We start from the raw sequence: 24556 nt of genomic DNA on the forward strand, positions 1-24556 counted from the left end.
TTGCTAGCCTGAGTATAATCTAGTACCAGTCAAATCCAGAGTGCTAGCACCCTCACACACTGCTTGAATTCACTTGAAATAACCTGTTTAGAACATTAGAATGTTAAGGAGTTAGGGATTCACAGGCTTACCAATACAGAGAAATCATTTTAACAATAAGTCTTTTTTTGGGGGGGGAGGGCGGCAATCCACACAGCTTGAACCTGGGCCATAGCAGTGAAAGTGCTGAGTCCTAACCACTGAAGAGCCAGAGAATTCCCTAAAATAATTCTTAAGGAGAACAAGCTGAATAAGAAGGAGGCCATTCAAAGAGGTCTTCGGCAAGGTATCTTGTGCGCTTTATTATGTATGCAGTGGATGACAGAAATAACAGATTGTGTTAAAAATGTGAACAGAAGGAATGAACACTATAATAAAGTTTTTGTGTAAGGAAAGCAAGGAGAAGGTTTTTAGTGAGCTAAGGACTGTAATAAACATTGTTGAGAACAGTGATAAATTGGAGCTGCTTTGCAGTTGACAATCAAGGACAGATTTGTATCTCCCATGGAGGAGAGGCAGGACTCCCTCATTTTATCAGGATGAGGGAGGATGCAGTGGTCTGTGGTCTAAGTTCTGGGTTCAGGTACTACCTTGATGACTTTGGGCTCTGAGCTCTAGATTATCTTACATAAAATAAGAATAATGATAATTATTATATCTCTTCCATACATTTTTTGGCCAAAATTACAGATATGATAAGTATTTTCAAATGCTGTAAATCATGAAAGCACTATGCAAAAATGTTTTGGGAAAAGATTATCTTCTGCTTCTCTAAACAAAACTGTGATGGAAAATAATGAAAATAATGTATAAAAATAGGAGCCACATTGAAATGTACTATTTAATCAATTTCTTTCCTTGCTTCACACATTTTGGGAAACTTGAATAAGCATTTCTCTTAAAGTGGTTATTGGGAATCAAAGAATCATTCTGAAAACAAAGATTACTAGAAACAGCTCTGCTTCTCTTAAATAACCAGTTTATACTGTTTAATGGACACTGTGGAACTTTACTTGTTTACTTCTTTGCTTAGATTCTAGGAAGCTCAAAGCCAAATTCATAATCCACTTCTAGTGACAGTACAGAAACTTATGGCATACATTTTGTGGACAAGCTTTAGTTAATGTTTTTACTTTCTCTTCACCTCTGGTTTATTTTTTAATCCATTTTTATTCTGTTGTATATATTTCTGAAACTCAGTTTCGGAAAATTGGTTTTCTAGGGGAAACACATTAGGAAAACAAGTCTTCCAGTGGGAAAGTCTGACATTCATTATCTGAGATGATGGAAAGTGAATTCTTTGGTTAATAATGTATTTTGTTTCATAGCTGTACAATTACAAAGCAACAAAAAGGGAAAACCATGCAGGTACCTGGACATATCTGCCATATAGGTAAGTAAGGAGGTTAATAGCAATCTCCAAAATAGGCAAATAGAGATATCTACTCTGCTTATTTAAACTGCACTGAAAATAGTCTAAAAGCTTCATTATGATTGATAAAATTCCATATTTCAAAACAATAAAATAAAATGACTGAAAAGTTAGTTCCGGAACTCACTTAGGTGATTTGAGATCACGATGAATAATTTTATGAAGGTGCAAATAATTCATTCCACTTGCAATTCCCGTGGACCAGTCTACTAGCAATCGAGGTGTGATTTTCCTGCCAGCTCGCAAAACCTCATAGAGTTGTCCGTGGGCACAGTATTCCATGATGATACAGTAACATGGGGCCTGAGTACAAACACCCCTTTCAAGAAAACACAGACATATACATGAATACACAGATCACATAAACATACATGTATACATATTTATACTTTAAATATTTAATAAATTTAATGAAGACAGGTTTTCTATCCAAATTATTTATAAAATGCATATAATCCCGATTCTTAAATTACCATTTGAGTCCCTGTAGTCTACATGGTTCTTTGTTAGCACATAGACAATTTTAGTTTGTTTTGTTCACTTCAGATATCTATTGTTGTTCAGTCGCTAAGTTGTGTCCAACTCTTTTGCACGGGCTGAAGCCTGCCAGGCTCCTCTGTCCATGGGATTTCCCAGGCAAGGACACTGGAGTGGGCTGCCATTTCCTTCTCCAAGGGATCTTCCTGATTCAGGAATTGAACCTGCGTCTCTTGCACTGATTCTTTACTGCTGTGCCACTTGGGAAGCCCTCAGGTATCTATATGCTATGCTGTATCGGTGCTTTTTCTGTGGCACCATGTCATTCTAAAACAAAGAGCATCTTTCTCTGAGACTTGTGTAGGCTGGACACGGTTCTTTTAGATTAAGAAAAGTTTAAGTATCTTCCCTTAAAAATTAAATGGAAGTTTTACATATAATGTACAGAGAGAATTCAAGTAAAATATTTCTATTTTTACCATTAAATTTGTTGAATTTTAAATTACCCAAATTTAAGGTAATTAGACTGAATACCAAAAAAATCAATTTTCTGTCTTATAAGTATCTGAAAAACATTTCTGTTTAGAATAAAAATGTCACACATTCTATTATGTACCTATGCAGCTTCCATTTTCATTAATTCCTACATCTTCTATGAAGACTTTCCTGATTATTCCAGTCTAAAAAAATCTTTCTCTTCTCTAATTTCCTATGCTACAATTAATTTTTTATATACTGTTTTTCTCTCCCTCTACAGATTATCAGCTCCTTGAAGGAAAAGGTCTTCAAGTTCTTTTCTTTCTACCACATGGCTTAGAAGTTCACAGCAGGTTCTTGACAAAAATTTCTTAACTTCACCTGAACGTTTTTTGCTGATAAAGCCTTTGCACAAACAGGTGCAGAAGCAAGGGGTAGGAGGAAGCATAACAACACAAAAGAACATTGTCAGGTATGCTTACTTGTTAGTTAACTGCCTTATTTAATCTGCCCCAAATCATTGTACAATAGATACTATCTTTTCCATTTCTATAGGTTAAGGCTTAGAGAGGAAAACTGACTTGTCCTAGATCAGCTAACACTTGACAGAGCTCAGATTTGAATCCAGTCTGTCTAACTTCAAAGGCCATGTGCTTTCCACTCACTACACGACATTGCCTCCTTCCTTAAAGTTTGTTAAAGTCTGTATAGACAAGCATATTGGGGATTCTTATATTAATACTATTATCTTATAAAAGTGGGAAAATCATATTAATTTTACTTGACAGTTTTGTTCTGAAAAAAAGAAAAGATAAGAAAAATTACCATGAGCAATTCTCTGTGTCTTATCTCTTAATGATACGTATGCCCTCCTCCAAAAGAGTATCATTATTCTACCTACAAGACTCCCGGCTAAAGTCCTCAACCAGCTACCAATTCATGTCCTCTCTCTTAGGTTGCCATAAGTGGTAAAAGAATTTAGAAGCAGTGGCTTGTGAAAGTCTTAAAACAATGGCAGATTATGAAGAAGTATAATTAGTTTTCATTTTCCCTGTCTTGATGCCACAAAGCTGTCAAATGCCACAAAGCTATCTCTGTTACTTTCCTATCATTTTCTAAGCCCCCCAGAATTCTTATCTTGATTAAAAAAATTATTTATTATTTTTGGCTACACTGGATCTTCCTTGTTGCATCTGGGCTTTCTCTAGTTGCTGTGGGTGGGCGCTTCCTTGCAGTGTGGCTTCTCTTCTTGCAGAGCACGAGTTCTAGACCGCAGGCTTAGTAGTTGTGGTGCACAGGCTTAGTTGCCCCATGACATGTGGGATCTCCCCTGACCACGTTCCCTGCATTGGCAGGCGGATTCTTAACCACTGGCCCACCAAAGAAGACGCTCATCTTGATTTTTAAAGAAAATTTTTTTTCAAGTTTCTGTTACTTGACTTTCAGGAAACCTCAGTGGAGCACAAGTATACAGCAACTACAAATAGACAATTTAGATTTTTACTACAGAGAAATGATGAGTAAGGGCAGACATAATGTAATGTGCTTAAGAATAACAAAGCAAATATTTGTTTGAAACTACTCAGCATCCTATTCAACTATGTTTAGCTTGTCAGACAAACATTGTCTAATAGTGATATTCTATATACTTTTCATCTTTCTTGACTGACAAATGAGAAGCAATCATTCCATCAGCCCTGTACTATGACAAGGCTTCTTAGTAGCTATAAATAACAGCTTTATAATCACTTCTAATTGCTACCTTTCTTCCCTTTGGCACCCAATTCCATTAGGAACAGGCAGGTTGGGTTTTCTTAAAAGATTGCTTAAAAAATTAGAAGAAAAAGAGAATATTGTATTCTTTTCTTGCACCTCCCTTCTGTGCATGGTTTCTACTAACTTCAAAAGAAGCTGAAAGTATAGAAATCAGTATCCAGAGAGACGTACTAACGTCTAATCATGCTTTCATATCTTCCAGACGCTCCTGAGTGATTCACTGGCCAGGCAACACAACGGCACAGATGGCTGCAAACACAACACTGCACAATGCCTCAAGAGCCTGGTGTGATGGGCCAGGGACACAGTCTCACTATTGTTTCCCATGTAGCGGTAAAGACCTTTCAAGCATCTTCAGCCTAAAGAGTTGGACACCAACAAAGCAATCCTTATCCACGATGCTGAAAACTGTACATGCAGGTAGGAGGGTCAGAGGGTAAGGTGGGGAAAAGACTCTGAGTAAAAAGGAAGAAACAAAAGAAAAGCAGAAAAAATCCAGCTTCTCACACTCGCCTTCTGAGGACACATTTCTACCTTCAGTGGTCCACGACATCCTGCTAGAGAGCCCTCAGGCCTGAGACTCACAGCCTAGTTCACTTCAGGAGGTCAAAAAGCCAAGCTCATCATAGAATATTCTATGTCTCAAACCCAGTGATTTAAGCTTAAAATTTAGTTAAGTAAAAGGCTCTTCCTTCCACTTATGAGGGTATGAAAGTGAAAGTGAAAAAGAAAGTGAAGTTGCTTAGTCATGTCCAACTCCTAGCGACCCCATGGGCTGCAGCCTACCAGGCTCCTCCGTCCATGGGATTTTCCAGGCAAGAGTACTGGAGTGGGTTGCCATTGCCTTCTCCAGGGGATCTTCCTGACCCAGGGATCGAACCCCAGTCTCCCGCATTGTAGACAGACGCTTTACCGTCTGAGCCACCAGGGAAGTCCATTATGAGGGTATACCATACTATAATGATGATCCTCTCAGTGAGGTAAAATGAAGGAAAGAAGGGAGTTTCTGACAGTCTGTCTGCCTTAAAAACAATCCACCCATTGTCTTGTGAAACATCATCTCGGGAAGGATTATAATTGGTCTCTATAGTATTTTGTTTTAGTCTCACACCCTCCTGGCCCTCCTAGGGCAACCAATAATAGAATCACTACAGCAACTGAAGTTCTCTCCATGTCCTCTGCAGGGATGTTCCTTCTACAAGGAAATGAATCTAAAGACTCCATTTAGTATCCCAGTTGATACAGCTTCTTTTCATACTTCTTTCCCTTTCCATAAGGGGTGTTGTTTGGGAATCAAAATTCAACCTTAACACACACCTAAATCTATTTTACAAAACCTGTACCCAAGATTTTTATTCCTTACTTTGGGGATACAATTCCAATTAGAAATTGTTGCATGACATGTTTAACTTTATAAGGAGAGTTTTCTTAAGGAAAGGATCCCTCTTGGGGGGCTGGAAGAAGTCCCTCCAAGGTTAGGGAAGGGGAATTTGTAAGTTAGTCCACTTTTTAGCTAAAACTTCATTGGTCATATTATTTTCCTATATACAAACTCAATATATATTATATAAAAATATACCAAGAGGCTCCAATTTCTAATCTTTCATCCTTCCTAAAGGTTTTCTTTCCCATTCTTCACCTTTTTCCCTCTTAAGCCGCACATCATTCATTTGTTCAAGCCAAGGACAAAATTTTCAACACTGGTAAGAGAAGGAGCTCAAGGGAAAGGTACAGACAGAAGAGATCACACATATCCTCTTGAAAGTGAAGTGAAGTGAAAGTTGCTCAGTCGTGTCTGACTCTTTGCGACCCCATGGACTGTATAGTCCATGGAATTCTTCAGGCCAGAATACTGGAGTGGGTAGCCTTTCCCTTCTCCAGGGGATCTTCCCAACCCAGGGATCGAACCCAGGTCTCCTGCATTGCAGGCAAATTCTTTACCAGCTGAGCCATAAGGAAAGCCCATAAAGCACATATTCTCTTGGCACTACCAAATCTGGTGACTTCCACAAATTTACTTCTGAGGATCCCTGTCAACATTATGAAAATAAGGGTCTAAACTAGAAAGATATGTTCACACTCTCTTGAAAACAACCACTTTGTGAAATAAATGTATCATTTGATTTACTATAATCACAAATTCTATTATTAGATTTAGAAAGCCAGTTTTGGCATTCCTTGAAAAGGGAATCTGGCAAAACCTGAGGCAGGGAGAAATATTCTGAAGGTATCTGTACTACAAGTTAATATTTCAGAAGAGACACTAAAGAAAATACACCCCTATTTACAAGGAACTAATTGTTTTCTGATCACTTCAGATGCTAGCTTTGTTTTCTTAATTGAACTTGAAGGTGTTCAGGTTATCTTGAAGAGGCCTCTGTTATGCTATTGATAAATTACATTGATTCAGCAGATATGACTGCATAGCAGGAGTTCACCTTCTCCCTCTCTGTCCCAGGTATCTCCCTTCCTTCCAAGCACTGTGTGCTCTGGCAAAAAGAGCTATTAGACTATCAAATTCTCAAAAACATAATTCTAACATAATAGTTCCTTGGTATCCTCCCAAAGCACCTAGCACATTGCTAAGTCTGTAGAGTATTCTTAACATGTCTTTTAAGTCAGGAACTTACATGTATGTACTGAGTGAAAGAAAATCTATTTCTTTAATTAAAAAAAAAAAAAAGCCTTGACCTACTTGAAAGCGATGATGTTAGGGTGCTTCAACTTCCTCAAATGCTTGATATCCGTCTCATTCTGTTCTCTCACTTTCTTGATGGCCACCTCCTCCGCTCGGAACTTGCCCAAGAAGACAGCTCCCTGGGCTCCACTACCCAGCCACTGCAGCTCTGAGATCTCCTCAAATGGCACTTCCCAAGTATCTAGGCACACAAGTGAGAAACAAGCATAAAGAGATCCTGGAATCTGCTCAGGGGCCATTCTACAAGGCCACTCTGCAGGGACCAATTTCACCATCACCCAGAATGACCTCAACTTTTGTCTCTCACCTGGTAACTTGCTAAAAGATGGAACTTTTCTATGGGTCTTGATATCATAGAGATATTCACATGTATTAGTTTGTATAGATTTTTAACCAGTGAAATCCTGCAGATGGGAAATCTCCAATATAATCACCTCCAACACATCCTGACACTCCCACAGCCTCACCTCCTCACTTGAAGCTTGCATGTTCAGTCAGTTCACCTGTCTCTACATCATTATCCCTACCTTATTAACCATTACAAGTGTTGCTTTATTCCTCTCTGAATTTCTAGTGCAGGTGCTCAGTTAATCCTTGTTGAATGCATTTTCAGTGATACTCTCCTGAGGACCTAATGATGTATAACAATTAAATTAGTATTTACCTTTTATTTAGTACTTACTATATGCCAGACACTAGCAGAGTGTTTTAGGTCTGTCATATATTTAATTCTTACAACAATCCTACAAGTCTGGCCATATCATGGTTACTTAAAAATGAGAAAACTAAGGCATAGGGTAACCAGGCCTTAAACAACTGAAAGTCATAAAATTGGTAAGTGGCAAAACAGGGCCAAAGACCTTGGAACTGGGTTGAGTCCAGGGACAGTGTTTTTTCTGCTATACCACATCCCCTCTCATGAAATAATTGAAAGAGAGGGTTATTTATTAGTCTTGATAAATTTACACATACAGATGCAGTATTTGCCAGTTTCTCTTAAAGTTTAATTTCTGCACCAAAAATGTAACAGGGGTCATTTCTAAGTGGTGGCATTATTGATGATTCACGTTGTGTCATTTGTTCTTTTCTGTATTAAAAAATTTAAACCATAAGCCTATATTACTTTTATTTTATTGAAGTATAGTTGATTTACAATATTGTAACTTTCAGCATGTATTACTTCTACAGGGAATAAAATACTATTTAAAATAGATCAAAAAATTCAATCAATATGTGCTTTAATTTCATGAAACTTGAAAAGAAGACTATAATCCATTGATTATCCTTTCTGCCAGAGCATTATCGCTGCACTGGACAGAAATGAACATCAAAGAGCTAGGAGCCCGGTGAAGTGAGGAGAAGATGATGACAATGCTAAAGGTTATGAGAGATTCTTGTCAGATCACCAATCACTTAAAGGCTACAGTTTGCAGAACACTGAACTAAGTAGTGTTGAATCAGCTTTGAAGATATTCTGGTCTTGAAAGCAAATCAACTCACTACTATGTTGATGAAGCAAAAGCAGAAAGAGTGGAAGGGAACTACATTTCTCTCTCTCCTAGTTTTCTCTACTTCGAGAGAAAAGAAATTCCATAGATTCTTAACAAAATGTGTTTTCTTGTTACAATGGTTAAAACATGACCTTCCAAATGTAATACTACATAGTGCAGAAAAAATTACAGTGAGGGAGATTAATAGCATGAGCATTTGTCCCATTCTTCTGGTATGACCAGCATTAAAGGTTTCTGCTCTACTGAAACTGAATAGATGCTCTACAAAAACAAACCTCTCTAAAACACAAATAGCTCACAAATATGAAATCACCAAAGGAACAAACAATACCATGTAAAATTTGGGTGGAAACAGTAAGTTACAGTCTTGACTGCTCTAACTTATCTTTATGGCATCTAAGAATTTTCATCCTCATAGGCTTATTCGTGTGGCACACATGGGACCCAGCTATACTGAAAGAGTTACTCATTAGTGGTCCAGTAAAGAACTGAACACAGTGTCATTTTGACCATTCTGGAGGCTAAGTACTAGCACTGGATTTTGAGCAAGAGCATAACTGGGCAATATTTTTCCAAATAACTCTATAAAAATTCAGGTTACTCCAATTTTTAATACATAATTACTAAAATTAGACAATCTTTAACTGTTTTTCTCTATTTACTCAGTTTTTATTTACTGTTAAGTACTAGAAAACACCAGAAAATACTAGAAAGAAACAGAAAAGCATATATTTTATCTGAAATCCCAACCCATATTCTGTTTTCATCTTATTTTAGTCTTTGTTTATATGCATATAGCTATGTAAAAGTGTATGTGATGTACAATTTTTTCTATTTTTTCATGCATTATGTATTCCCCATATATTTACAGTTTTTATTTATAAGATTAACAGCTGTTTACTGTATCCTCTTACCTTTCATAGTACTTAAGTGTCTCTATTTTTTTGTTTGCTAATTTAAATTTGATACTTCTTCCTTTATATTATTCCTCAAATTCAATCCTTAGATTAAAGAGTATAATTTCCTGGTTCTTGGTATACATTGCAAATTGCTATCCAAAAGAATTCTGCTAGTTTTTGCTGACATTAGTAAAGTATGAGTCTCTTTTACTACAACTTTGCCAGCAATGACTATTGCCAATTAATTTTTGGTGCTAAATTAATTAGATATAGTGTTTTATAAGTGTGCATTATTTTAATTGCCAGTGATGTAGAATGCTTTTTCCACATTTGTTTAATACATCTTCTTTGTATGAATTATCAAATTTACCTCTTGTCCATTTATTTACTTGGGTTTGCAGTTCTCATAAACTTGAAGGAGCTTTCTATTTGATACATATGAAGAGACTTCTTACAAAAGCATTTTTCTTTTAATGTCATGTTTTAAACAAAATACTTTTATAGTTGCCTGTAATTTGTTTTGTGATTTCTTCTACTGTGTAATCTATCTTCTAAGAGTGATCTATAGTTGATTTTTTAAGCTTAACCTTTGCATCTGAAGCTTAATTTGTTGTAGGATGTAAGAACTAATGCAAACTAATTTTTTCATATTGTTATTTAGTGATTTTTAAAAATTTGTTAAATAATCCTTTCTTTTCACATCATTTTATAAAGTTTATATTGTAACTTACTATATATTTTATAAATAATTCCTATTATTTGGTATTTTTATAAAATAAGAAATAAATGAATTATTAAAATACAAATGATAGGAGGGAGGAGCAGGATATGGGTAGGGGATTAACTGGCACAAATCTTCTACGTATAAAGTAAATAAGCTACAAGGATATATTGTACAGCACAAGGAATATAGCCAATATTTTATAACAACTTTAAATAGAATAAATATATAAAAATACTGAATCACTATGTTGTACACCTGAAACCAATATAATATTGTAAATTATACTTCAATTATAAAATAAAAGAAATATAAATGATAAAAATATTTGGCACTCAAATATCAAAGGTTGAATTTATAATAAATAATAAAAATTTTCTTGACCAACAGTAGCTCATACCTGTGTTAATTCATCTATGTTCAACCAAATCTTAATTATCCATGGAAAAATAAAGGGGACAGCATTGGTAATTCAGGAACACAGAGTGTAAAGTAATACTTCAACCACCTTTCTGTCAATTGTTTCTACTAGAGCTGATTCCCAGAAGGAAAACTGATTCATGGCATTTTGTTCTCTCTGTCCAATTCCAATGTCCTGATCAATACCTAGTAGGGAGCCAAGGAACAGGAAAATGGCAGCAAAAATAATGTCAGCAACAAGAATGTACAAACTGGGGGTCTACATCACTGAGAAGCAAGATAACTAACGTCATTATGCTGGAAACTGGCTGGGCTCCCTCTAGGGCTAGTCCCAGACTTTCCAGTGCTTTTATATCTGTCCCACTGGTACTCTTCCCTGGCTTTTATCTTCTCTCTGATTCATCACTATGACTACAATCTTAATTCCAATACCCATCATGATCCCTAGGGCTGAGGAAAAGCCACAAGCCCACTCACTTTAACATATAAGTTCTCCTTTGTTTATCTAGACAAGTCTGTAATAATACTTGCTCTGAGACTGGGAATTATTTGGCAATAAAAGATTTCAACTCTACCTACTACCTTACTTGCACTTAACCACCAACATACTAAACGAGAGATGACGATGTCATTAAAACTTTTTTAATCAAGTGAAATTTCCTCATAATACCAAATGCAGGGACACATCTGTTATATGTACTACTAGCCTTTGGTTGACTGTAATCCAGGATTAAAGATTAGCTCCCTGATCCTGGAGCTGATAAGAAAAAAAATACACTTAGTCTCAGGCTGGTGAATCTGTTGTACAACCCACAGCAACACCCGCTCACAGTAGGATATCCTGTCATCTGCTGAAGATCTGGGCAGCTGCTGTAACCTTATAAATTTAAACTGACCAAGCATGTTCCTTATTTGTTCCTGAAATAAGCCTTTCTGAAGGTCACACAATCAATTAGAAGAAAAATTAAATACAAGGTTATATGCTCCTGCTGCTGCTAAGTCACCTCAGTCGTGTCCGAGTCTGTGTGACCCCATAGATGGCAGCCCATCAGGCTCCTCCATCCCCGGGATTCTCCAGGCAAGAACACTGGAGTGGGTTGCCATTTCCTTCTCCCTACAAGGTTATATAACAATAAAAAAATTTTAAAGGCTCCTTTAACAGACATAGGATGTGTCTATTAGCCTTCTTTATGAGTCTGAACCTCAATGTTGCATTTGGATCCTGAGATCTCCGCATTTCCACCAAAATAATTATTAGACTGGACAAGTTATGACCCTAAAAACCAAATGAGTTTATCATATAAAAATATATTAGTAGGTTTTGTGTCTAAGCAGAGAAGAAGGAACTTCTGAAAAATAATAAATTAAGGGTGGTTATCTCTGGGCTGTGGGATGACAACTGACTTTTATTTTCCTCTTTGGGTTGGTCTTTATTCCCAATTTTGGCAACACACTCCAGTATTCTTGCCTGGAGAATTCCATGGATAGAGGAACCTGGTGGGCTACAGTCCATGGGGTCACACAGAGTCGGATACGACTGAGCAACTAATACTTGTATGTATTTGAATTATTCCCAATTTTTAAAACTGTTTTACATAGGAATTCCCAATCTCCATGTGACAAGGAACAGCTTTTTAATTTCCTTGAAACCTTAAGATCATAGAAGTAACAAGAGGGTAGAATGTGCAAGGTAAGGAGTATGTATGAAAGAGAAAGACAGACACCATCTATGGACTGAGAAAGAATGCCATGGTTGACAAATCCTGGAATGCATATCAGGAATTGACAGATTTACAGGTAAACCCCAATATACCTATGGAGAAGGGGTATAGATGAGGAGGCTGGTATCAGTTTAAGAGAAAGCATTTCAGAGTCAATTTTTTAAAAATGTAGAGTTGATTTATAATGTGTTAATTCCTGATGTACAGCAAAATGATTCAGTTTTATACATGTGTATATATGTACATATACACAATCTTTTTCATATTCTTTCCCATTACAGTTTATCCCAGGAAATTGAATATAGTTCCCTGTGCTATACAGTAGAGCCTTGTTGCTTATCCATTCTATTGATATATGTCATAGTTTATATCTACTAACCCCAAATTTCCAGTTCATCCCTCCCTACAACTCCCTCCTTGGCGACCACAAGTCTGTTCTCTGTGTCTGTGAGTCTGTTTCTGTTTTGTAGATAGGTTCATTTATGCCATATTTTAGATTCCACATAAAGGTGATATCATATGGTATTTGTCTTTCTCTTTCTGACTTACTTTACTTAGCATGATAATCTCTACTTGCATCCATGCTCCTGCAAATGGCGTTTTGTTCTTTTATACTGCACTGGCATTATTTCATTTTTTAATGAGTGAGTATATTCCATGGTATATATGTACCACATCGTTACCCATTATTCTGTTGATGGACACTCAGGTTGTTTCCATGTCTTGGCTATTGTGAATAGCAGTGCTGTGAACACAGGGGTGCATGTATGTTTTTGAATTGTAGTTTTGCCCCGGAGTAGAATTGCTGGGTTATACAGTAATTCTATTTTTAGTTTCTTGAGGAATCTTCATACTGTTTTCCACAGTGACTGTACTAATTTATATTCCCACCAACTGTGTAGGAGAGTTCCCTTTTCTCCACACCCTCTCTAGTGTTTCTTATCTGTAGATTTTTTTTTTCATTTTTAATTGGAGGATAATTGCTTTACAATACTGTGTTGGTTTCTGCCATATATCAGCATGAATCAGCCACAAGTATACATATGTTCCCTCCCTCTTGGATCTCCCTCCCATCCCCCACCTCATCTCACCCATTTACATTGTCACAGATTTGAACTCCCTGCATTATGCAGTAAACTTCAACTGGCTATCTAATTTTACATATGGTAATGTACATGTTTCAATGCTATATTCATTGCAGCGTGGCTTATGGCCACTAAAAATAGTAAACAAATTGTTAAATGAGAAGATTGCAGTAGAAGCTACCAATGAATTTGAAAAAGTTTCAGGATACAAAATTAATATACGGAAATATGTTATATTTCTATACACTAACAATCAACAATCATAAAAGGAAATTAAGAAAATAATTTGATGCAATTACAATTGTATCAAAACAAATAAAATATTAGGAATAAATCTGAGGAGGTAAAAGACATGTACTCTGAAAATGATAAGACATTCATGAAAGAAATTGAAGACAACACACATAGATGGAAAGATATACCATGCTCATGAATTGGAAGAATTAATAATGTTAAAATGACCATACTACCCAAGGAAGTCTAGAGATTCAGTGCAATTCCTGTCAAAATACCCATGGATTCTTCATAGAACTAGAACAAATAATTCTAAAATTTGTATGGAAACACAAAATATACCCAATATCCAAAACTATCACGAGAAAGAAGAACAAAGCTGGAGGTATCATGCTCCCTGATTTCTAACTGTAAGACAAAGCTATAGCAATCAAAGCAGTATAATACTGGCACAGATATCAATGGGACAGCATAGACAGCCCAGAAATGAAACCATACTTGTATGGGCAATTAGTCTACAAGAAAGGAGGCAAGAATACACAATGGGGAAAAGACAGCCTCTTCAATAAATGGTGTTGGGAAAATTGGACAGCTACATGGATTAAAGACCTAAGTGTAAGATCTATGAAACCATAAAAGTTCTGGAAGAAAACACTGGCAGTACGTTCTTTCACATCAATCTTAGTGACATTTTTTTGAATATGTCTTCTCAGGCAAGAGCAACAAAAGCAAAAATAAGCAAATGGGACTATATCAGACTATAAAACTTTACACAGTGAAGGAAACAATAAAATGAAATGGGAGCCTGCTGAGTGGGAGATCATATTTGTAAACACTATTCTGATAAGGGGTTAATATCCAAAATGAACTCAAAACAACATAAAAAAGAAAACCTGATTGAAAAATGGGCAGAGTATAAATAGATAGCTGAATAGATATTTATCCAAAGAAGACATATAAATGGCCAACAGGCACATGAAAAGATGCTCAACATCACTAATCATCAAGGGTTGGCCAGGAGTAGAGAAAAGTGAGCCTTTGTGTACTGTCAATGGGAATGCAAATTGGTGCAGCCATTATGGAAAATAGTATGGAGGAGATACCTCAAAAAACTAAAAATAGAACTATATATAGAATTACCATATGACCCAACAATTCCACTCCTGGATATTTATCTAAAGAAAACAAAAACACTCTTTAGAGACCTAAATGTAAGACCAGAGACTATAAAATTCCTAGAGGAATACAATTCCATGCAGAACACTCTTTAACATAAACTGCAGCAAGATTTCTTTTTTTTGGAAATAAAAGCAAAAATAAACAAATGGGACCTAATTAAACTTAAAAGCTTTCACAGAGCAAAGCCAAACCATTGACAAAGCAAAAAGACAACCTACTGAATGGGAGAAAATATTTGCAAATGATATGCCTGTTGAAGGATTAACATCCACCATACACAAACAGTCCATACAACTTGACATATATATACATACACACATGCACATACATATATGACACAATAGAATACTATTCAGCCATAAAAAGAACAAAATTATGCCATATACAGCAACATGGATGGACATGGAGGATGTTATGTTAAAGTGAAATAAGTCAGATAGGGTAAGACAAATACTATATGATATCACGTATATTTTGGACTCTAAGAAATACAAAAAACAAATGAATATAACTAAAAAGAAGCATACTCACAGATATAGTGAACAAACCAGGGGCTACCAGTGGAGAGAGAGGGAGGGGCAGTATACAGGTGCAAGAATAGGAGGTACAAACTTCTGGGTATAAGACAGGCTCAAGGATGTAATGTACAATATGGTGAATATAACCAATATTCTGTAATAACTGTAAATGGAAAGCATCCTTTAAAAATCAAACCCCTCAAATACCCCACTCTTTAGAAAAGATACATGCACCCTTATGTTAACTGCAACATTGTTTACAATATCCAAGATAAGGAAGCAATCTAAGTGTCCATGAGTAGATGAACAGATAAAAAAAGATGTGGAATACATATATACACACACATATATATATATATGAACATACACACACACAACAGAATATTACTCAGCCATATAAAAGAATGAAATCTTGCCATTTGTGACAACATGGATAGACCTAGAAGGCCGTATGCCAAGTGAAACATGTCTGATGGAGAAAGACAAATACTATATGATTTCACTTAAATGCGTAATCTAAAAAGCAAAACAAACGAACAAACACAGCAAAACAGAAACAGAGTCATGGATACAGAGAACAAACAGGTGGTTGTCAGAGGGAAGGAAGAAGGCGGAGGGGAGAAATAGGTGAGGGAGATTAAGAGGTACAAACTTTTAGTGCAAAATAAATGAGTCATAACTGTGAACTGTACAGTGTGGGGAATACAGGCAATAACTATGTAACGTCTCTGTGTGGTGACAGACAGTAACTAGACTCCTCATGGTGATCATTTTGAAACATACAGTGCGTGTGTGCTCAGTCACGTCTGACTCTGAGACCCCACGGACTGTAGCCAGCCAGATGCCTCTGTACATAGAATTTTCCAGGCAAGAATATTGAAGTGCATTGCCATTTGTCAAACCACTATGATGTGTACCAAGAACTAATATAGGGCTGTAGGTCAATTATACTTCAAAAAGAAACAAACTCACAGAAAGAGAGATCAGTTCTGTGGTTACCAGAGGCAGAGAGTGGGAGAGGGGGAATTGGATGAAGGCACTCAAAAGGTTCAAACTTCCAGTTATAAGATCAAGGGTATGTAATGTACAACTTGATAAATATAATTAACAATGCTTATGGTATATTTGAACGTGGTTAAAAGAGTAAACTCTGAGTTCTCATCCAAAGGGAAAAAAAACAGAGGATGACTTAATTACAAGTACTAAATTGTACATGTTCACACAATTTAATATTATGCAGCCATTAAAAATGATGCTGAAAAGTATATTTCATGGTATGGGAAGGGTTCACAATATGAAATAAAAAGGTGTTGCAGAACAGTATGGCTTTTTTAAAGCACATATACACACAGATATACAGGCTAACATAATATATGTGACAAAACACTAACGCTGGTTATTTTCAGATTGGGGAATCATATGATGGGAAATTACTTTAACTTTTTTGGGGGAACTAACTTGCATGTTCAAAATTTTCTATATATGTTTTACTTTTGTTCTCAGGCAAAATTTTTTCAAGAATATAAATAAAGTTATAAAGAACACTAGTGCCATGTGTTCTCTTTACTTCAAAAAGAGTAAGGCTTGAATTGGAATATATGAATATACATGTTATACAATGATGGGAGTTAAAATTTTACTTTTTAAAAAGCCGTGGGATCTAGAAATAATAACGTTTCTCAAGGATGGTTAGATATTTTGTTCTTTTCTCAAAACATGAGTTTTCTGAGCTTGACTATAAAATTTAAAATATTCCTTTTTGCTATTAACTAAGGCAGTCCTGCAATCTTTGGAGGCAATACCATGCCACTTCTGTCTGGTTTTGAATTAGTCCAGTGACCATCAAACTTTTTGACTTTAAAAAATTGTTAATACAAAATTTGGAATATGTACCTACTATGTGATTTATTTACAAATTATGTATCTGTACAACTTTATTAAAATACTAAATATACCTGTGAAAACATGCATGAGAATAGAAATTTAAAATGAGGCGTTAAAAGGAACAAGAGCTCTAACATTTTCTTCCTCACAATGTCATGGGTTGTCTTATATATACTCTACTCTGGACATCACTGGATAACCACAAAAGATGGGCTTCAACCAAAAAAGACCAACTGTATGTCACTCTGCTCCAATCAGAAGGTCTATAGGAGACTGATCTAGTGTATTCTTCTGGCTCTAAGTCTTTAGTTTATCAAAGGTTACCCAGTTAATGGTGGTGGTATGTTTACACAAGAAATACCTTGCTTACCTTGCTGCTGCAATTTGTAATCAGTGGAATATGCCTTCCCAATGATATTCCATACAGGCCTTAAGCATCCAAATAGTCCTTCAAGAAACCCACCGCTGCCGCTGCCCGACCTGCTGAACTGAATCTTGATGTCTTCAGTTCCACTTGTGCCCTCTCCATCCACGGTGTTGCTGTTCCCATGAGACATGGCCATCTCCGATTCATCTTGCTCCCTTAGCTGAAGAACGCTGTTCTCAAACTGGTCCCTGGAATCCTCACTTATGCTTGTCAACACTGTTGTGGTGATAGGGCTGTTCGTGCCCTCAGCTTGCTCAGTTTGCACCATGCCCTTTTCCTGCTGGTCCTTAAGAAGCTTGGGGGAAGCGTGGCTCCCCATAGGTGCGAGGTCATCGTGTAGTCCATTGAAGGTTTTGTTTTCACTCAAAGGTAAGTGTGGAGAAGAGGAGCAGCTCAGGCGCTCCTGAGGGTTGGCCATCGTGCCATGAGTGTGCCCGAGGTCCTGAGATGACACTCAGAGGATCATTACAGCAGAGTTCCGATGTAAGAGGGGGCTTCAGAACCTGGGGAAAACAGGAGAAGGATGTGAGATCACCCTGTCTTTAGTCAGTCACACTACTACACTTCTGATTATAACAATAAAAATGCTGAAGCAAAGGGGATTGGTTAAACAGTGGTGTTGATCCACACAATGGAATACTGTGCAACAGTTAAAAATCATGTTGTAGAAGAGTACTTACTAACATGAGAAAATGTTCATGACATATTAATATAAAAAAGAAGTTAGAACAATATATACAACATAAGCCATTTAAAATTTTTATTATTTAAAAAGATACACAAACATATGTATAAGAAAAAAAGACTGGAAGGATACATCCAAAGGATTAATAGCTGTTAATTCTAGGAGGTTAGATTTGGGAGAGATTTATGTTGTGTTTTTCAAGATATTCTAAGCATTCTGTATCAATATACTTCTATAGCATGAATGTCTGTGTTCCCCTCACTCCACTTACAGGATGAAACTCATTTGTGATGTTACTTGGAGGTGGAGGGGGGGGCTTTGGGAGGTGATTAAGTCATGACAGTGGATGAATGGGGTTACTGCCTTATGAAAAAGACACTAGAGAACTCCCTTGCTTCTGTTACCATGGGAGAACATAGTGAGAAGGCAGCAGTCTATGAAGCAGGAGGCAGGCCCTCACCAGACTACTGAACGTGCTAGTGCCTCAATCTTGGATGGCTCAGCCTCCAAAAAACTGTCAGAAGTAAGTGTTTGTTGTCTGAGCCATCTACTCTCCAGAATAAAAAACCAATAATCCAGTAAGTAGTATTTGCTAATTTCCCTGGTATAAATACTCCCACCAAGTCAGGTTTCAGGCTCGTAACAATAGCTTAACAACCTGCCTGCAGTTACTAATATCTGACAACTGGCTCTTACAAACTGGTACACAAGCCAGCACCAGCAACATTATCTTTGTGATAGTGTCATTTTCATTTTAGAGAAGTAAGAAACTTCTAAGGCTACATACTGAGTAAGTGGTAGAGCAAGAATTACAATCTAACAGAATTCAGATTCTCAAATTTCCTCGAATTCTTTATAACAAGGCACCTGGTATGATAACCCTTCATTTTGTTAGAGTACCTTGACCTAAACACCTGCTTGCCTGTGTAAGGAAGCCAGAGCATGGAATCCTTACTCCTGTCTTTCTCAGAAGAACACTGAGGCCTAGAGAGAGGTATATGCTAAAGGTCACAGCGCCAGGACCTAATCCCAAACTCTCTACTGTACCATGTAGCCTCTGTAAGACATAGTTTCTTTCTTTCAAAGCTTATACACTACTTAAGTTCAAAGTGTTAGTCGCTCAGTCATGTCTGACTCTTTTGTAACCCCATGGACTGTAGCCCGCCAGGCTCCTCTGTCCATGGAATTCTCCAGGCAAGAATACTGAAGTGGGTTGCCGTTCCCTTCTCCACGGGATCTTCCCAACCCAAGGACTGAATCTGGGTCTTCTGAATTGCAGGCAAATATTTTACCATCTGAGCTACCAGGGAAGCCCCAACACAGTTAACTTAAATCCTATGGAGTCATGCATGTGAGTTAAGTTGATTCAGTCGTATCGGACTCTTTGCGACCCCATGGACTGTAGCCTCCAAGGCTCCTCTGTCCATGGGAGTCTCCAAGCAAGAACACTGGAGAACACTGGGTTGCCATGCCTTTCTCCAGGGGATCTTCTGACCCAGGGATCAAACCCACATCTCTTAAGCCCCCTGCATTGACCTGCTAGTGGTAAAGCCACTAGCACTACCTGGTAAGATGGCTTTCCTGGTGGCTCAGATGGTAAAGAATCTGCTTGCAATGCAGGAGACCTGGGTTTGATCCCTGTGTTGGGAAGATCCCCTGAAGAAGGGAATGGTTACCCACTCCAGTATTCTTGCCTGGAGAATTCCATGGATAGAGAAGCCTGGTGGGCTGTATATAGCTCATGGAATCACAAAGAGTTGGACACAGCTAAGCGACTAATGCTGCTTAAGGAGTTAATAATTACACTGAGGGAATTACCTCCTGCCCACTCTCACCCCCATGACATGCATGCCACATTCTGGTCTACAGGGAATAAGAATGGGGACATGAGAAAGTAAAGAAGATGTGTTTGACACTGACAGAGGAAAGGAAGTTAAGAAAGAATAAGAGTGTGAGCAAAGGCAGAGAAAAAGCAACCAGGGCATGTGTGGGAGAGCTGGTCAGCCAGGAATAATGAAAAAGCCAGCTGATGTTGGACAGCGGTGTGCAATAAAAGTAACTCCTTCACATAGGGGCTCTGAAAACTCATGAAACAATACAGATAATTCTTCTTTTTAAAGAAGTCAGAGAGAGAACTTTAACAGGACAAAGTTAGGTTAAGTGAGACAAATTCCAGGGCGTGGAGAAATTTAAGGACTGGGAAGCTACCTAGAAATATAAGTTTGGGGAAAAGAAAGAAAGAAAAAGAAAAGCTGGAGCCCTTCATTATAGAAACAGCTGTTTTGCTGAATTGACCCCCAGCCCCATCCTCCCCATTTCCTTCCTTTTGTGCTCATCTCTAGGCTCTAACATTACTGATCCCTTCATTTTGCTTTCTTGCTGATCTTCTGCCATGACCTTCAGCTGTCTCTTACCTTTGGCCTCTCTGACCTCCCTCTGCTTGATATCTCTCAGGATCTCTGACTTCATGCTATCTGACCTGGCCACTGTCTGAGCAGTTGCTTCCAATCTGTCTTTGCCATTAGGATCCGTGGTTATCCTTTACAGCACAGGGCATACATTATGCTGTTGGCTTACATCACTTGATAATGCAAATACCCAAATGTATATATGAATTTCAGCCAAACACCTATTTGTGCAAAGTGTTCTTTGAACTCAACTGCGGGATTTTATATTAACTCCTGGTAAATTTCCATTTTGTCCAATTTTATTCTGAGTTTCTTCTCCTTGATGACATCACACTGAAATTAGATCATATACAAAAAGTTAGAAAGACATGAGTTTGTCTTGAATTGTCACCTCTTTTCATTTCTTCTTCTTCTTCTTTTTTTTTTGGCCACACTTTGCACCTTGTGGGATATCAATTCCCCAACCAGGACTGAACCTGTGCCATTGCATTGGAAGTGCCAAATCCCATCCTCTAGACCACCAGAGAACTCCCATCTCTTCTGATTTCTAAGAGGTTAGTAGTCCACGTGAAGTGGACCTGCTCACATAGGCACTGGGGATGAGTCTAAAGAAGAGAACTTTAGCATGGTCATCACATTCAGTTTGATATTTAGGAGGTCAAGAATAACAGGACCTTCAAGGAATATAGTCCGACCTACCTGTCTCACATACAAAATAAGATCCCAGAGAGACTGTTGACTTGCTCAATACAACTAATTAGTGGCAGAGCTGGAATGAGTCCTCTTTCCTTATCCTATGGTTTTCCCCTAGTCTGGTTATTTATTCAGACAAATAGAAACAAATGGTCATGATAGCATGATTGCTGATGACAAAACAGATGATAATTCAATGTTATTCTAGATGCACTAAAGTTACATCCGAAAAAGCACAAACATCCATTTAGAGGGGTGACCCTGCATGTGTCAACAGAGCAGTGAAGGGTACCCAGCTTTTGGTGATCCAGCTGCTCTGGGAGCGGGCAGAGGCGATGGAAACCTCAAGATGTGTATAAAGATGTGCAGTCAGAGAGGCTTTCCTCTGCTCACCAAGAATATCAAGTCCAATTGCAACCAACAAAGGCAGAGAAATGGAGGAGCACAGAACAAAAGGAAAGAACTCATCACCATGACTATATTCAAATACGATCAGAGCTGACTCTACATGTAAGAGTGTAGGAGGATAAAAACATCTAAATTTTACCTGCGTTTGTATGTACACCCACACACTGCCACTGCACAGTGTAGGAGCTGGTATGGAACCTAAGGGAGCAGAAGCAGCGCCACCATCTCTGCCTCTCTCTCTCTCCTCAGTTCCTCTCTCTCTGTCCAGACTGGGCTCATGTACTCTCTTGGGAACTGACTGGATCTTTTAGTTCATGAGAAGTCGAAGCTAGAATTTATTAGAAGGGGACAGACATGAAACGAGGCAAGAATTTTAAACACTGAGAGTCAAATGGAAAAAGATACGGAAGAGCAGAGGTGCAAGAGGGCAGGTCAGCCTGTGCCCTTTTCAGTACAAAGATCTAAGGGCAAGGCTGCAGGGGGAGGCAGTGCTGTCTCTGCCTTTATACAGTGCTCCTGAATTTGCAGGAATACAAGGGAGCGCCTCAGTCTCTGCCCTTCAGGCATACTTCCTTGCCCTGTGAGCTTCTCAGCCTCAAAAGGAGGAAGTGGTTTGTGTAAAAAATTAGTAGGCAAGGGTTGGCAACAGGGGCAGCTGTGCATTTGCCAGGGCACTGCCAGTTTCTGGAAATTACCTTGACTTCATGCCAAGATGAATTAGGGACAGAGAAAAAGAGGAAAGGAAGAGGTCAGGTGGCCAAATGGTCCTTGAATTCTTGTGTTTTTATTATATGATACAATTTTCTCTATGTTGCTAAAGAGGATAATTTTATAATAGATCAGATTTTGAGCTTTATAGCACAAATATGAGCAAATCAAAGATTTTGGAGAATTTTACCCCACAAATGAATAAAATTCAACAATGAATTGACTAAAATTGAATAAAATTTGAAAGTAGACATGATTGCTAAAATTTTTTGATTGAGCTCTTCCCAAGCTGTCTTCTCTTCAGTTGGCATTGTTTTGCCTTAAAATGAACACAATACTGCTATCCCAACTTTCTGGTTACTTTTCAAAAATTCACATAGCAGTATTTAGAGCATAAGTGAAGTTTATGTTATTAAGGCAATCATTCCCATTTAAAAGCTGGGATTAAGTTGCTTGCTCATAGTAATAACTAAAAAAAAAATCTTTCTGGGACAGATGTTTATCATGGAGATCTTGATTTGAACTTAAAAAAAATTAGATTGCTTTTTCTAATGGAATTGCAAAATTTTAAGTATATGATTATCTAAAAATCAGATCAGAAGAGTGACCTACAATTGTGTCTTCACCCCTAACTTGCTCTCTTAACTGTGAGCTGTCTACTGAAATCCCTATTTGAAAGGACAATAATAACTTCACACTGACCAAATCCACTGACCTACCTTGTCCCATCTTCTTTATTTCATCCAATAATCATGCATTCAAAAATATTGATTCAGTGTGTACCATACACCTATATTTTTGGTTAAGATTATGAATGTTTAATAATATTAAACAATGCTGAAGCCAGCAAAAAATAAAAATTACACTCTTTCCCATTTTGCAAGATGGCAGGTGAAAAGGCTGAGAAGCCAGATACTAAGGAGAAAACACCTGAAGCCAAGAAGGCTGATGCTGTCAACAAGGCTAAAAAGGTGAAAGTGGTGAAGAAAGTTAAGAAGGGGAAGCCCCACTGCAGCCGAAACCCTGTCCTGGTCAGAGGAATTGGCAGATATTCCCGATCAGCCATGTACTCCAGAAAGGCCCTGTACAAGAGAAAGTATTCAGCAGCTAAATCCAAGGTCGAAAAGAAAAAGAAGGTTCGGGTTCTTGCTACTGTCACAAAACCAGTTGGTGGCGACAAGAATGGTGGTACCCGGGTGGTCAAACTCCGCAAAATGCCTAGGTATTACCCTACTGAAGATGTGCCTCGGAAACTGTTGAGTCACGGCAAGAAACCGATCAGTAAGCATGTGAGGAAGCTGCGCGCCAGCATCACTCTTGGGACCGTTCTCATCATCCTCACGGGGCACCACAGAGGCAACAGGGTCATTTTCCTGAAGCAGCTGGGCAGTGGCTTGCTACTTGTGACTGGGCCTCTATCCCTCAATCGAGTTCCTCTGCGTAGAACACACCAGAAATTTGTCATTGCCACCTCCACCAAAATCGGTATCAGTGGTGTGAAAATCCCAGAACATCTCACTGACACTTACTTCAAGAAGAAGAAGCTGCGTAAGCCGAGACACCAAGAGGGTGAGATCTTTGACACAGAGAGAGAGAAATACCAGATCACAGAGCAGCGCAAGGTTGATCAGAAAGCTGTGGATTCACAAATTCTGCGAAGAATCAAAGCTGTCCCTCAGCTCCAGGGCTACCTCCGCTCTGTGTTTGCTCTCACAAATGGAATTTACCCTCACAAAGTAGTATTCTGAACTTCTTGCAAAGAACCTAATTAAATAACTTGTCCATTTATAAAAAAAATAAAAAATAAAAAAATAAAAATTACAAAAAGGCCACCTCCATGTTGACAGATTACTTAATGAATATGACCTTCCCTGACAGCTCAGTTGGTAAAGAATCTGCCTGCAATGCAGGAGACCCTGGTTCAATTTCTGGGTTGAAAGATCTGCTGGAGAAGGGATAGGCTACCCACTCCAGTATTCTTGGGCTTCCCTCGTGGTTCAGCTGGTAAAGAATCCACCTGAAATGCGGGAGATCTGGGTTTGATTCCCTGGATTAGGAAGAGCCCCTGGAGAAGGGAAAGGCTACCCACTCCAGTACTCTGGCTTGGAGAATTCCATGGACTGCATAGTCCATGGGGTCGCAAATAGTCAGACACA

General features: G+C 38.0%; 2 protein-coding genes across 5 annotated transcripts in view; one reads left to right on the forward strand and one right to left on the reverse strand.

The window, feature by feature from the left end:
- MAP3K13 (mitogen-activated protein kinase kinase kinase 13) overlaps nucleotides 1–24556 on the reverse strand; it is a 161065-nt gene that overhangs the window by 31731 nt on the left and 104778 nt on the right. For all 4 annotated transcript variants that reach the window (XM_043473504.1, XM_043473503.1, XM_043473505.1 and 1 more), the window contains 3 exons: nucleotides 17442–18001; nucleotides 6897–7080; nucleotides 1599–1790 (listed from right to left, as the gene is read on the reverse strand). In XM_043473504.1, coding sequence (XP_043329439.1) covers nucleotides 1599–1790; nucleotides 6897–7080; nucleotides 17442–17916 — 851 coding nt within the window. In that variant the 5' untranslated portion in view covers nucleotides 17917–18001. The remainder of the gene's footprint in view (nucleotides 1–1598; nucleotides 1791–6896; nucleotides 7081–17441; nucleotides 18002–24556) is intronic.
- LOC122444839 (60S ribosomal protein L6-like) lies at nucleotides 619–24188 on the forward strand. The gene is made up of 5 exons (XM_043473506.1): nucleotides 619–622; nucleotides 2303–2308; nucleotides 4991–4998; nucleotides 10135–10141; nucleotides 23292–24188. The coding sequence occupies exons 4-5, from the start codon at nucleotides 10138–10140 to the stop codon at nucleotides 24146–24148; spliced, it is 861 nt and encodes a 286-aa protein (XP_043329441.1). The 5' UTR covers nucleotides 619–622; nucleotides 2303–2308; nucleotides 4991–4998; nucleotides 10135–10137; the 3' UTR covers nucleotides 24149–24188.

Source organism: Cervus canadensis, chromosome 7 (assembly GCF_019320065.1).
Source record: "Cervus canadensis isolate Bull #8, Minnesota chromosome 7, ASM1932006v1, whole genome shotgun sequence".
Taxonomy (NCBI): domain Eukaryota; kingdom Metazoa; phylum Chordata; class Mammalia; order Artiodactyla; family Cervidae; genus Cervus; species Cervus canadensis.